The sequence below is a fragment of the Podarcis cretensis genome, assembly GCF_951804945.1.
Source record: "Podarcis cretensis genome assembly, chromosome: 3".
Taxonomy (NCBI): Eukaryota; Metazoa; Chordata; class Lepidosauria; order Squamata; family Lacertidae; genus Podarcis; species Podarcis cretensis.
Window position 1 is genome coordinate 54,150,434 of NC_137172.1, and position 13,173 is coordinate 54,163,606.

The 13,173-nt window shown below is 38.1% G+C and overlaps 1 protein-coding gene across 3 annotated transcripts in view; it reads left to right on the forward strand.

Moving 5' to 3' along the window:
* The window catches only part of PRKN (parkin RBR E3 ubiquitin protein ligase), a 638,032-nt gene that overhangs the window by 207,063 nt on the left and 417,796 nt on the right, over positions 1-13,173 (forward strand). For all 3 annotated transcript variants that reach the window (XM_079971894.1, XM_079971892.1, XM_079971893.1), the window contains exon 4: positions 4,540-4,658. In XM_079971894.1, coding sequence (XP_079828020.1) covers positions 4,540-4,658 — 119 coding nt within the window. The remainder of the gene's footprint in view (positions 1-4,539; positions 4,659-13,173) is intronic.

Below are 13,173 nucleotides of genomic sequence, written 5' to 3' on the forward strand. Positions count from 1 at the left end.
CTCTTATGTTTTGAAATGCTTTTTATTGCATGTGTTTTATTTTGTGTTGTAAACTGCCCTAGGAATTGAAGGGTGGACTCTCCATTTCAATAAAAAAACCAAGTATCTATCTTTTCCTTTTGCAAGTATATGACATCGTATGAAACAAATAAGTGCTGCTTCTGGCTCTAAAGGCAAATAATTTCTTCTTTATTTAAACACGTAGAAAAGACTTTACTTCCATTTCAGTACATTGTATTTAATTAATCCAGTCAATGCAAAGTTAAGTTTGTTAATATAATGATGCTTTCACCCATCATCTACTATGGACAGGCTGATTTACCTAGGGATGTTAATGTACCAAATTAAATTACTGGCCTCAGGGAGGATTGGTTTTGAACTCTTTAGTTTAAACAATTGAATCAAATTAGTTTCCTTTGCCATTTTAATACTCATTTTTAAATCAACTCCTCCACTCCCAAAGTTTGACAGCTTGGAAATAACATCCCTATTACATAGAATAATATATAATCTAGTTCAAACTAGAGCTCATTTGAAAGTTAGTGAAAACTTGCAATTTATTAAGGGCTTTTCCTAATAAATAATTGTTTTAATCATCATGAGGTACTGATGAATACAGTGGTACCTCAGGTTAAGAACTTAATTTGTTCTGGAGGTCCGTTCTTAACCTGAAACTGTTCTTAACCTGAGGTACCACTTTAGCTAATGGGGTCTCCCACTGCCGCTGTGCCACCACCTCACAATTTCTGTTCTCATCCTGAAGCAAAGTTCTTAACCTGAGGTACTATTTCTGGGTTAGCAGAGTCTGTAACCTGAAGCATCTGTAACCTGAAGTGTCTGTAACCCAAGGCACCACTGTAATGCACTGAGGAACAAACTGAATGTTACACTGTAGAAAGTATGAGAATGGTCTGGTAGCATATTCTCCTTTCTTTACGAAGTGTCCATGGGAAGCATTGCTTTGACATGAGCTCTGGACATACATTTTGAGAAGTAAACTTGGGTCTAGAATAGATCACTGGTAATCAACTGTGGGTAGGCAGAAGTTTCAGGGGGAAATGGGCTGGTAGGTGAAGGGTTAAGCATCTCCTTCTCCGCTCCTTTTGTTTTAAACACTCACTCTCATTAATGCCATGCAACTGAGAAGGGGCAGTCTAAGCTTTAAACTGTGGAGCTGCAGTCACCTGTAATTTGTCCCAGAGAGTGGTCAGAGCCTCACCAGACAGTGTGAATGTTTATTGCATTTTCCCATGTCAGGGTAGGGCTTCCCGGTCTGCTCTGAGCAGATAATTAGGGGGATAATTCCTGCACAAAACCAGGAAAGCTGTAAGTATGGAGTGCTGCAAAAGAGCAATGAAATTTCAGACAAAAATGAATATTACTGTTGCATGTAAACCACAGTTGTTCTAAATACTGTTTGGGTAGAAGTGCACAGCAGGCATGGTCTTCTGTGAGAGAGTTCCATGAGGGTTCTTGTCATATAATTGTCTAGTGATGGAGATTGCCTTATTTTGTCAGATACTCCTTTAGCCACAAAAGGCTTTAGGAGCCTCCATTGTACTCCAGTATGTCTAGAACTGTCACTCCTTTACATCTGTCCATTATGAATATTTTCTCTATACTTGTGCTTTTGTTTTTAGTGTCTAGTGACCAGGATGGGTGATTGTCTTTTATGTGTACTATAAGGCATTGAGTTATAAAAAATCTGTCAAATGGAATGGGTTAAAATGAATCTGGTGTGTTTAGTAACAAACACAGTAGTTCTTTAACGCCAGTCTTATATATGATTATATACCACACACACAGGGTTCAGTGTCACAGTCTTTACTCTGAGAGGATGATCAATGATACAGCAACAATTTATTGTTTTCCCATAAAACACAGACTCCCTCTCTCCCTCATGTGAAATGAAACACTACCTTATGTATAGCACGTGTGCATGCACACACATTTAGCACCAGAGTTTGCATGTAAAAATAAGATTTTTAGTTTTTAATTGGCCATTGCTGTATTTGCACATTTTAGCAGAGTGCCATTACTATAAAATATTAATGGAAAACTCCATGAAAATCCTATAGTGCCTGATTGAATGAGGAAAGACAAGGTTGTAAGGTTGATACTGCAGCAGTTCTAGTGATTGCTGGTGCTATGCCATAATTGCAATTTTCTGCAATAATACCACTTCAGAGTTGGTGTTGTGTTTGAGGCAGATTTATTTTCACCTCCTTTTGCCCCTGAAAACAAAGAGAGATAATCTCAATCAAGGCTGTTTGTGAAAAATTAGTCCTAATGATTCTCAGGGAACAGGGGCTGCTAATGTTAGATTAGGATTTGTGCAGCTTCTACGGCATAGTACATTCATGTTATTTTAATTTATTCTGATTGCTCTTGTACTCATTGCTGGAAATATTGCTCTCTACAGAAGCCCAATAACGTGGCTACAGAAGTGTGAGATTGCTACCAGTCCATCTGCATAAAGCAGCAGATGGGTCGCTGGAAATGTCCATTTACTCCCTTCTCAAAGACCTGAGTGTGCCTCCTGTAGTGCTCTCACCATCTAGCAGCTATGCTGTGAGAAAGACAATTGACATGTTATTCCGGATCTCTGCACAGGTCCTGCTTGTTTGCAGGCTTCATCTACCTCTATTCCAGACATATTTCTGCTGTGTTAAGTTTAATGCTTGTGATTTCTTTTTAATAGTATTCATGAAAGAGACTGATGGCGCTGGGGCTTGAGCTTAGCCCAGTGGTAGCCGAGTGTTTTTGTGTAGGATTTTACGACGTACAGTAAATTGGAAATATGCCATAATTCACATATACACCACTCTTATCTTGCACATTATTTTTTTGTCAGAATTCTGCAGCTTATTGACAGTGCCAATAAAACAGTGGTGTTCTGATGGGATAGAAACTACTCAGAAAAAAGAAATAAGAGCGTAGATGTAATATGTACACTATTGACTTAACAAATTCATGGTGCAATCCTATTGTTTACTCAAAAGTAAGTCCTGCTGTGTTCCTAGTAAATTTGTTTAGGATTGCAGCCTAACTTGAGGGAACAAAAATGGAGAGTATTTTGCATGCAAGGATGTCGTGAACATCCATAATACTACTCTTATTGCATGACAAATACTTTTTTAATTCTAAAAGACTGCAATTAATAGTTTTTGTTTGTTTTTTAAAAAATTGTGGTTCCCAAATAAAATGAACACAGTTGCCCCTCCTCATGCCCTCTTTTTATTCCACTGTTCACTCAACTTAATGGCACCAGTAAATGTAGTTTACACCTTAAGCTACAGGTAAATTAATTACAGTAACTCTGAGCCGGCTCACAACAAGAGCTTACCAGTCATATATTTAATGCTATCACGTTTTAAATTAGTCCAATAAATTGAAAAACCTGTAACTTGTCAACTTTTCTGTTTCATTCTGTGTCTAATGTTGAAAGATTGCGTTTTCATTAAGGAAGCAGTAAATTAACATTTGATAGCCTGACAGCTTTCAGTGCACACAAATGTGATTCTAGCATATTTTGGTGTGCTGAATTAACAGGGCCTGCCTCAGGATTTTGGTTGTCCATCAGGCAAGAATACAATCTTAATCAGCGAAAGGCTAAGCCAGTGGGGCAGGCAGACTAAGATAGTGCCGCTGCCCCACCACCCCCCCCGCCAGCATGACTTGTGAGATCAAACTTAGCTGCATGCAAAATTATTGATTTTAATTTTTAAAAATTCATCTCCAAACTCTTACCATGGTGTAATAAGCAGCCAGCTTCACCAGTGTCCATTATAGTACTGCCCAGGGGCAGAGCCTTGTATGACTTTGTCCAGCTCCTTTGGGCATCCCCATTGGGCCACTTTGCATCTCAGCCAACAATCCATGCACTACCAAAAACAACATAGAGGGTAATTCTGTAAGTTAGTTCACCACTGTGTCCATCCAAAAGGAAGATGGAACTGGCCACTGTCATTCATGTCCTCTTTACCTCCAGGTTGGACTACTATGTAGGGCTACTCTTGAAGACCACCCAGAAACCTCAGTTGGCCCAAAGTGTTGCTTTCAGATTGGTAGCAAGGCCTGGCAGTGTGGGTGGCTTTTTTCATCCGGAATTCACTGAAACTGAGTTCTGGCACCTCTTTGGTGCTTTCTAGCAGCTCTTTAGTTTGGGGCTGTGCGCCAGTAGGCGGCATGGCGCTTGGGACTGCGTAAGGCGACAATCGGGTTGTTGTGGCAGTCGGGTTGGCCTTTTAAACTGTGTGTGGAAGGGGGTATTTTTATTGTTTGTTATTATGCTAGATCTTTTTGTGCATTTTTTAATGTTGTAAACCACTCTGTGATCTTTGGATGAAGGGCAGTATAGATATTTAATAAACAACAACAGCTGACAGGTATACAGAACAAGAATGTATTTCATCATTCTGTTTTATAAGTTTCTAAAATAGTTGTCTACTTTAATTCCAGTAAATTTGGGCCCCTATAATTCTCTCTGTCTTGCTATTATGACAAATTAAGGCTTTGGCTTTTCTTTCTTACAAACAGGTGCTGCTAACTACAACAGGTTTTATGTTTTCTGCAAAAGTTTCTGCCAAGCTGTGAAACCTGGAAAGCTTCGAGTCCGCTGCAAAACTTGCAAGCAAGGGACACTGACTCTGGCAAGGGTAGGCAAGCATTTTTATATTTTTCAAAAGCATATTGAGAACTTTGAAGTGATTGGCTAGTAAGTATTGTGACGAAACTCTGAATTTGGTGCATATAATGTTTTGTCTATCATTTGTCTATTTATAACACCCTTCCTAGGGAGGTTCTCCTGGTGCCTTTGTTTTTAGTGTTCAGTAGCGAGCAAAACTCTTTCTAAACTCCTCCGATTCAGTTAGCTTGTTCGGCTCTGGTTGATGATTGTTCAGTTTCTCATATTTTGTTTCCAGTCTTTGTGATGAGTTTTATTTTCTTTTATTGCTTCTACGTTGTGATTTGGACTGTTGTTGTTTTATTGTAAGCTCTTCTAACCATTTCTTGGTAGGGGGTATAAAACAATATTTTAATGACAACAGCTCTTGTGGAGGGGGTGCTTCCAAGAAAATATAAAGGGATTTGTGATCATATAGCATACAATAGCATCTGGGCAGGCAAGGGGGAAGGGGGCTATAAATATTTTAATAAGGACACCTCGGTGGGTTGTACTTCCATGAAAACACAAAGAAATTTGTGATCATGCAATATGCCACAGAATCCTGGAAAACAATTAAAGTTTGAGGGTAGGTTGTACATAAGTTACAAACCAGTAATTTTAATTAGATGTTTAAATGATAAAAGTTCTTCCCTTCCACACCTATTCCAAAAATAAATCTCACTACAATGGAATATGTGTCACAATAATGAAGAAATAGATCCTCTGAGTATGTGCACAGAGTGTATTTCCATCACCATTAAATCAACTCTAAATTTTACAACTTTCCCCTGCAGAACTGGGCTTGAGAAGCAGGGGAGTTAGTAGGCTCAAGCCTTGGCATCATTTTTCAAAATTAAGCACCACAGTGTTTTCAGAAACAATAAACATCAAAAATTTATTTAAGGCATTTTAATAGGGCTCAGCCTGATTTATGGCACACAAGTGAAGATCACCAGTGAAAAAAACCATACCCATTCTTAAGCAGAATTCAAGAACACTGCACCTCTTCAGCCAGACCAGCTATTTGGATTTTTTAAAGACTTATTTCTGCTTAAGGAGAAAAGAGAAAACTATGTACGCGTTCATTGATTGCAACCAGACATGGATGCCAGCAGTTTTGTAAGCAAAAGTTAGTGGTCCGAAGCACAAAAGCCTCTCAAGAACTGCTAAGAGACTTCTTTTTGGCCAAATATTCTTATACTTTCTCCTTATCATTTTCAACCTGCTTCCAATCTTTTGCTCTTTGGGAGAGGAATGCAGCTGCCCTGCTTATTACTCCAGCAAAGGAAAAGGGACTGGAAATCAAAATGTCTTCATTTGAAAATATTTTAGGACATCTTTCTACGTACAGTACAGCTCATCCAAGGTGGCTCACGTAATAAAAATTCAATGTAATATCTACAAGTTATAAAACAGGACTTATAATATGTAGAAGTTTGGTTTCTATGTTTGTTTTTCTAGCACAAGGAATAATATGTCACTATTTAGTGTAGCTATTTCCCCTCTGAATTAACAGAACTAGAATTGCTAAAGCTCACAAACACAGCAGGTGGGATTCAACCGCCAAGTCACATCAGTGGAAGCTTTGCACAAGCGCCTCTGCCTGCTCAACCTCTCCTTCCCCCTGAAATTGGCTGTTGTAGGAGAATCCCTAGAACAGCGTGTAAGGAGAAAGGAGAGGGGATCATTCTATCCAATGAGCTGCAATGCTTGCACAGACAGAGAGATTGTAGCAGCGCAAGGTTGAATTCCAACTCAGAGGCCAAAATTCAGTTCTGTACATAAAAGTAAAACTGAAAGATGCAGTGTACATTGATTTTCTGTTTCTCTCATAGCTTTCATTGACTGTTTCAACTTTTGTGTATGTTTTGGTAATTAGAGGTTTCCACAACATCTAATACATCTATAGATTTACTGCAATCCTTTGTTATTGGCCTGTTTTCATGCCTAAAACCATCTGCTCAGCAGTTTTGCAAGTTGAGTATTGGCTTGGCTTACTTTGAAATTGGCATTTGATTTCTTTTTCTTTTTTCTATCGACAGTGAAGCTGATTATTCCTAAACTCTACATGTAAATATTTCCTCATAAGAAAGGGACCTTTAAAGCAGAGATGGAGGAAGATTTTATCTGGTCTTCATTTCTAAGCTAGTTTGCCTGATCCACATGTCCTGGAATAATACTCAGATCAGAATATAATTTTGGATTTCATGTTCCATTTAGTTTTATGATATAGTTCTTGACTCTAAACATATACTAAAACATATTTTACAATGTGTATTTTAGGCTAAAGTATGCTTACAGTGTGTACATTAAAATAAAATGAGAATTAAGTACACGCTTCCATATTATTATTATTATTATTATTATTATTATTATTATTATTATTTTAAAATGTTGACAGATTAATGTGGAAACCGGGTGAAATGATCTTATGAGAACATATGAAACTGTTACAGAAGGCAGCCTTCTCCATCCTGGTGCCCTCCAGATGTTTGGGCTTTGACCTGCCTGTGGTGGCTGGGGCTGACGGGAGTTAGAGTCCAAAACATCTGGAGGGTGCCAAGTCAAGAGTTCCCCTGGAGAAGGGATCTAGGGAGGATACAGGAAAGCACAAATTGGTTGGCTTAACGTCTGCCCTGCCCCCTTGTTAAAGTGGCTTTTGGGGCAGAGCTCCTGTTCCCCACCCCTATACAATGGCAAGCTCAGAATGCCATACTCAGTTGAGTGCAGCACCTTCTTAACTGATGCTTCAGATAGTACCTTTTAAGAGCAGTGTGATGGAGGCTGTGTTGCACATGGGGCATACAATTCATTTCACTATTATCCCTGGTTCAATAAAAATTGGCAGGTTTTTGCACTACAGTCATACCTCGGGTTGAATATGCTTCAAGTTGAGCGTGTTCGAGTTGTGCTCCACGGCAACCCGGAAGTAACGGAGTGTGTTACTTCCGGGTTTCGCCACTCGCACATGTGCATACACTCAAAATGACGTCACGTGCATGTGCAGAAGTGGCGAAAAGCGACACGCGTATGCGCAGACGTGCCATCGCTAGTTACGTTTGCTTCTGGATGCGAATGAGGCTCCGGAACAGATCCCGTTCGCATTCCAAGGTACCACTGTACATGAAAAACCTGCTGGACCTGTTTGAACAGACACGTTAACAGGATCTTACTTATTTGTGCCATCTTTGCCTCAAGTTTTTTTTCTTTTTCTTTTTCTTTTTCTTTTTCTTTTTCTTTTTCTTTTTTTTTTCTTTTTCTTTTTCTTTTTCTTTTTCTTTTTCTTTTTCTTGTAAGCAACATATAACACTTTCTGTGTTTTTAGCTTTTACTACTTTATCTGTAAGCCACCTTGAGTCGCAGTCTGGGAAAAAGGTGGGGTATAAATAAACATGGTAACAAGAACAACAAAACCCCTCCAGTGTCTTGTGCTCACCTTCATGTATGTCACCACAGTACACATATCTTGTTTCATAGGTAACAAGGCAGAACATAAGCCAGCATTTGTTTCAATTATGCTCTTTTATTGGCATGAAAGAAAAACCTGTGTAAAATCCACATAAAATGTTGGGCAGCATTAACTTTCTTAGGCAACTTAATCCCTTTTGGGCTGGTAAGCTGGGAACAGACAACTTAATTGAATTGAACTTCACGAACACGCTCTTTTTCCGGCAGGAAGACTGACATTTTAAACATTCATAAGTAACCTTACTTTAAAACCCTCTTTAACTGTCATGCCTATTTGCATATTATTATTTTAAAATATGTTAGGAATGAATTTAGCATTTACAGAATGAGAGGAAAGCTAAAGAATCTCTTTTTTATACAAGAAAATTATTGATGACTTGAAGGCTGAATTTTATGAGTATTTCATGACTTACTGCTGTATGAGAGATTTGTTTGGAACTGGGTTTCATGATCAGGAAGCATCACTAGCAGTGCAAAGAAAGAGGCACATTAAGAGTCCTGGATTATACCAAGAAATATTGATAACTCAAGTCTTGCCAAGAGTATCCTCAGACATGCAAAGTTAGTCCAGAAGCAGTAAGTGTAAGTGAGTTTTCCTTCTGGCTTTCAAACGTATTCTTACAATGCTGAAAAATGCAAAATCATTGTGGCTGGTTTGTGCACTGTGCGCATTGTGTGCTGCTCATGTATTGTGTGCTGATGCTTGTTGATATAAAGGCTGCTTGGTATGGAAAGGCCACTAGGTCCCCCCTTGTGCTCCTTGCCCTCTCTGTCTATCTTGTATATTTGTAACAAAACAAAACAAAAATTCCTTCCAGTAGCACCTTAGAGACCAACTAAGTTTGTTATTGGTATGAGCTTTCGTGTGCATGCACACTTCTTCAGATACACTGAAACAGAAGTCACCATACCCTTATATATAGTGAGAGGGTGGGGAGGGGTATTACTCAGAAGGGTGGTGGGAATGGGTGATTGGCTGATAGGTATGGTAAACCTGTTGAGGACTATTAATGACTGCAATTGGTCTTATAGGAAAAAAAGCAAGGGGTGAGATGGCTAAAAAATAGCTTTATCATGTATAATGAGATAAGAATCCAATGTCTCTATTCAGACCAGGTCTCTCCATGGTTTTAAGTTTGGTAATAAGTTGCAATTCAGCAACTTCTCTTTCCAGTCTATTTCTGAAATTCTTTTGTAATATGACAGCTACTTTGAGATCTTGTATAGAATGTCCTGGGAGATTGAAGTGTTCTTCTACTGGTTTCTCTGTCTTGTGATTCCTGATGTCATATTTATATCCATTTATCCTTTGGCGTAAGGTTTGGCCTGTTTGTCCAATATAGAGGGCTGAAGGGCACTGTTGGCATTTGATGGCATACAGAATGTTAGAAGATGAGCAATTAAATAGTCCTGAGATGGTATGTTTGATGGGGCCACTAATGGTGTTGTCCAGGTGTATGTGGCAGCAAAGCTGGCAACTGGGTTTATTGCAGGCTCTGGTACCAGTGTCCATTTTAAGTCTGGTTTTTGTATTATTGTGGGTGAGGAGTTGTTTAAGATTGGGTGGCTTGATAAACTTAAAAAAGGATTAAACTCTTTAAAAAAAATTCAACACCATACAACTCAATGCAAAGCATAATTTGCAAAAATGAAAATTTCCCTGCAAAGCTTGACTGAATTGTGTGTTAATGCTAGGTAGAACTCCTAAAGCTGCTCATATGCTCTTTTCCAAGCCATGCAGTTGTAAATCTATACCTGACTTGCAGGTGGGTGGGAGGTTGTGATCTAAAGGCAGTTGAGCATTGTACTAGTCACAACGCTGGTGTGTAAAAAGCAGAGGCATACATGTTGTTTCATAAGTAAAAAAAACCCTCAACAATCTACAGTTGGGTAATACCTTTTTAGGATCAACCAAAATGTCACAAAAGTGTGGCAAACTACTGAGTTTTCTTTTCCCCCCCTTTTTTTCGAATTTTTTTTATTTTCAATGCAGAATCATAACAAAAATTACAAATTACAGTGAATCCAAAATAATACTATACAAACAAAAAAAACCCCGGAACACCCCCCCCAAAAAAAAACAGAAAAGAAAAGGGAAAAAAAATCAAAGGAAACAAAACTAAACAAAACAAAAACGAAAAAGCACACATCTACAGAAAAAAAAAAAACATATAATTACGTACATAAACACAAATTGACTTCCTTCCTTTGTTCTAATACCTCAAAAAATTTACTCTTACTGTATTTTTGTGTCTAATTAGATTACTTCCACCTTTGTACTTTTTTTTACACCATTTTTCTTTTTCTTTAACCCTGTAAAGCATCATTCATTACATACCAATATACTTACTCCAGAACAATGTTTTTTCATATACTCTTTAGCACAACCCCATTCTTTTAATAATTTCTATTCCGATTGTCCCCTTATGTAAGCTGTGAGTCTTGCCAGATTTATGTATTCACAAAATTTAATTTGCCAATCTTTCACTGATGGAATTTTTCTTTTCTTTTTTTATATAAATATTTATTGAGATTTTTTTAAATACAAAATGCAAAAATAATAAACAATATAACATGAATCATAACACATTTTTCAAAACTTCTTTGGACTCCCTCACGTCACCCACTCCCACTTACATCATTATGACCTTTTCCCAGCAATTTATCATCTTGTTTACATTCTTAAATCTTGTTCAATTAATTTAATCTAATAATTCTCCAAAAATTTTATATTTTCCTCATTCTCGCTTATCGTCAAATTCAAATCTAATTCAATGGTAGGCAGTTATTTATGATCTAGCATCCTTCTTAGCCTTCTACCAAATTACAATACTTTTGTAAATAAATCTTGAATTTCTTCCAGTCTTCTTCAACCCTCTCTTCTCCCAGGTCTCGAATTCTACCAGTCATCTTGGCCAGTTGCATATAGTCCATCAGCTGCATCTGCCACTCTTCCAGTGGCACTCTAGGGCAAGTCCACCAGAGGTGAAAGAATGTTCCTTCATGTTCTTTACATTTCCAACATTTATTATCAGACAAATGGTATATTTTGGCAAGTTTAACTGGGGTCATGTACCATCTATATATCATTTTCATTACATTTTCCTTCAAAGCATTACATGCAGTGAAGTTCAGCCCTGTGGTCCACAACCTTTCCCAGTCCTCAAACAAGATGTTATGCCCAATATCCTGAGCCCACTTTATCATAACTGATTTGACCATTTCGTCTTGTGTATTCCATTTCAACAGCAAGTTATACATTCTTGATAGTACCTTATTTTTTGGTTCTAACAGTTCTGTTTCCAACTTCGATTTCTCCACCTGGAACCCTACCTTTTTGTCAATTTTAAAAACTTCTTTAATCTGAGCGTAATGTAACCAGTCTCGCACTTTATCCTTCATTTTCTCCAAACTCTGCAATTTCCAATTGTCTCCATCTTTTTCTAATATTTCCCAATATTTTGGCCATTTGGCCTCCATATTGGGTCTTTTTCGGGCCTTAGCTTCCAGAGGTGAAAGCCACCTCGGAGTTTTGTTTTCCAATAAGTCTTTGTATTTTGTCCAGACATTAAAAACTGCTTTCCTGACAATATGGTTCTTAAAGACCTTATTGATCTTAACCTTATCGTACCATAGGTATGCATGCCAGCCAAAAGCATTGTTAAAACCTTCCAAGTCCAATACGTCAGTGTCTTCAAGAAGTAGCCAGTCTTTTAGCCAGCAAAAAGCTGCGGCTTCATAGTACAACTTTAAGTCCGGCAGGGTAAAGCCCCCTCTTTCTTTCGCATCAGTTAGTATCTTAAACTTAATTCTGGGCTTTTTGCCCTGCCAGACAAATTTAGATATATCTCTCTGCCACTTCCGGAAGCACTCTGTCTTGTCCACAATCTGCAATGTTTGAAACAAAAACAACATCTTTGGCAATACATTCATCTTAACAGCAGCAATTCGGCCCAACAAAGAAAGCTTCAATTTTGTCCAACTATCCAAGTCTCTCTTAATTTCAGACCAACATTTTTCATAGTTATCCTTAAATAGACTCAGATTCTTTGCTGTTATGTTTACCCCTAGGTACTTTACTTTTTTAACCACAGTTAGTTCTGTTTCTCTCTGAAACTGTTCTGACTCTGTATCTGTCAGATTTTTCCCCAACACCTTAGTTTTCTGTTTATTTAGTTTAAATCCCGCCACCCGACCAAAATCTTGAATCAGTTGTAGTACTCTTTTTGTACTAGATTCTGGCTCCTGCAGGGTCAGAACTAGGTCATCTGCAAAAGCTTTAAGTTTATATTGTTTCGCTCCGACCTGAATCCCTTCCACCAACCGGTCCCCTCTAATCATATTCAAGAGCACCTCCAGAACTGATATAAATAACAAAGGGGAAATCGGGCAGCCTTGTCGTGTTCCTTTTTCAATTTTAAACTCTTCTGTAACCACATTGTTTACTATCAATTTAGCCTTTTGTTCTGAATATATTGCATCAATTCCATTCTCAAAACCCCGACCCACTCCCATTTCTTTTAAATTTCCCTTCATAAATTTCCAAGAGATATTATCAAAGGCCTTCTCCGCATCTATAAAAATTAGCACTGCTTTTGTATTTATATCAGTTTGCAAAAGTTCCAAGATGTCAATAATGTTCCTTGTTTTAGCAAACATGTGTCTACCTGGGAGAAAGCCTGCCTGGTCTTTATGAATTACTTCATTTAAAACTTTTTTAAGTCTACTTGCCAGGACATCTGCAAATATTTTGTAATCCACATTTAAAAGGGAGATGGGACGGTAGTTCTTGAGTTGTGTCTTTTCAGAATCCGATTTAGGTATCAATGTGATAAATGCTTCCTTCCACGATTCCGGCGCCCTCCTCCCCTCCATAATTTCATTGCTAACCTCCATCAGTGGTTGTATCAAGTGGTCTTTTAATGTCTTGTAATACTTGGAGGTTAGCCCATCTGGCCCTGGAGATTTGCCCAGTTTCATGTTTTGAATGGCTTGTTCAATCTCTTGGCGTGTTATTTTACTGTTCAGGAGAGATC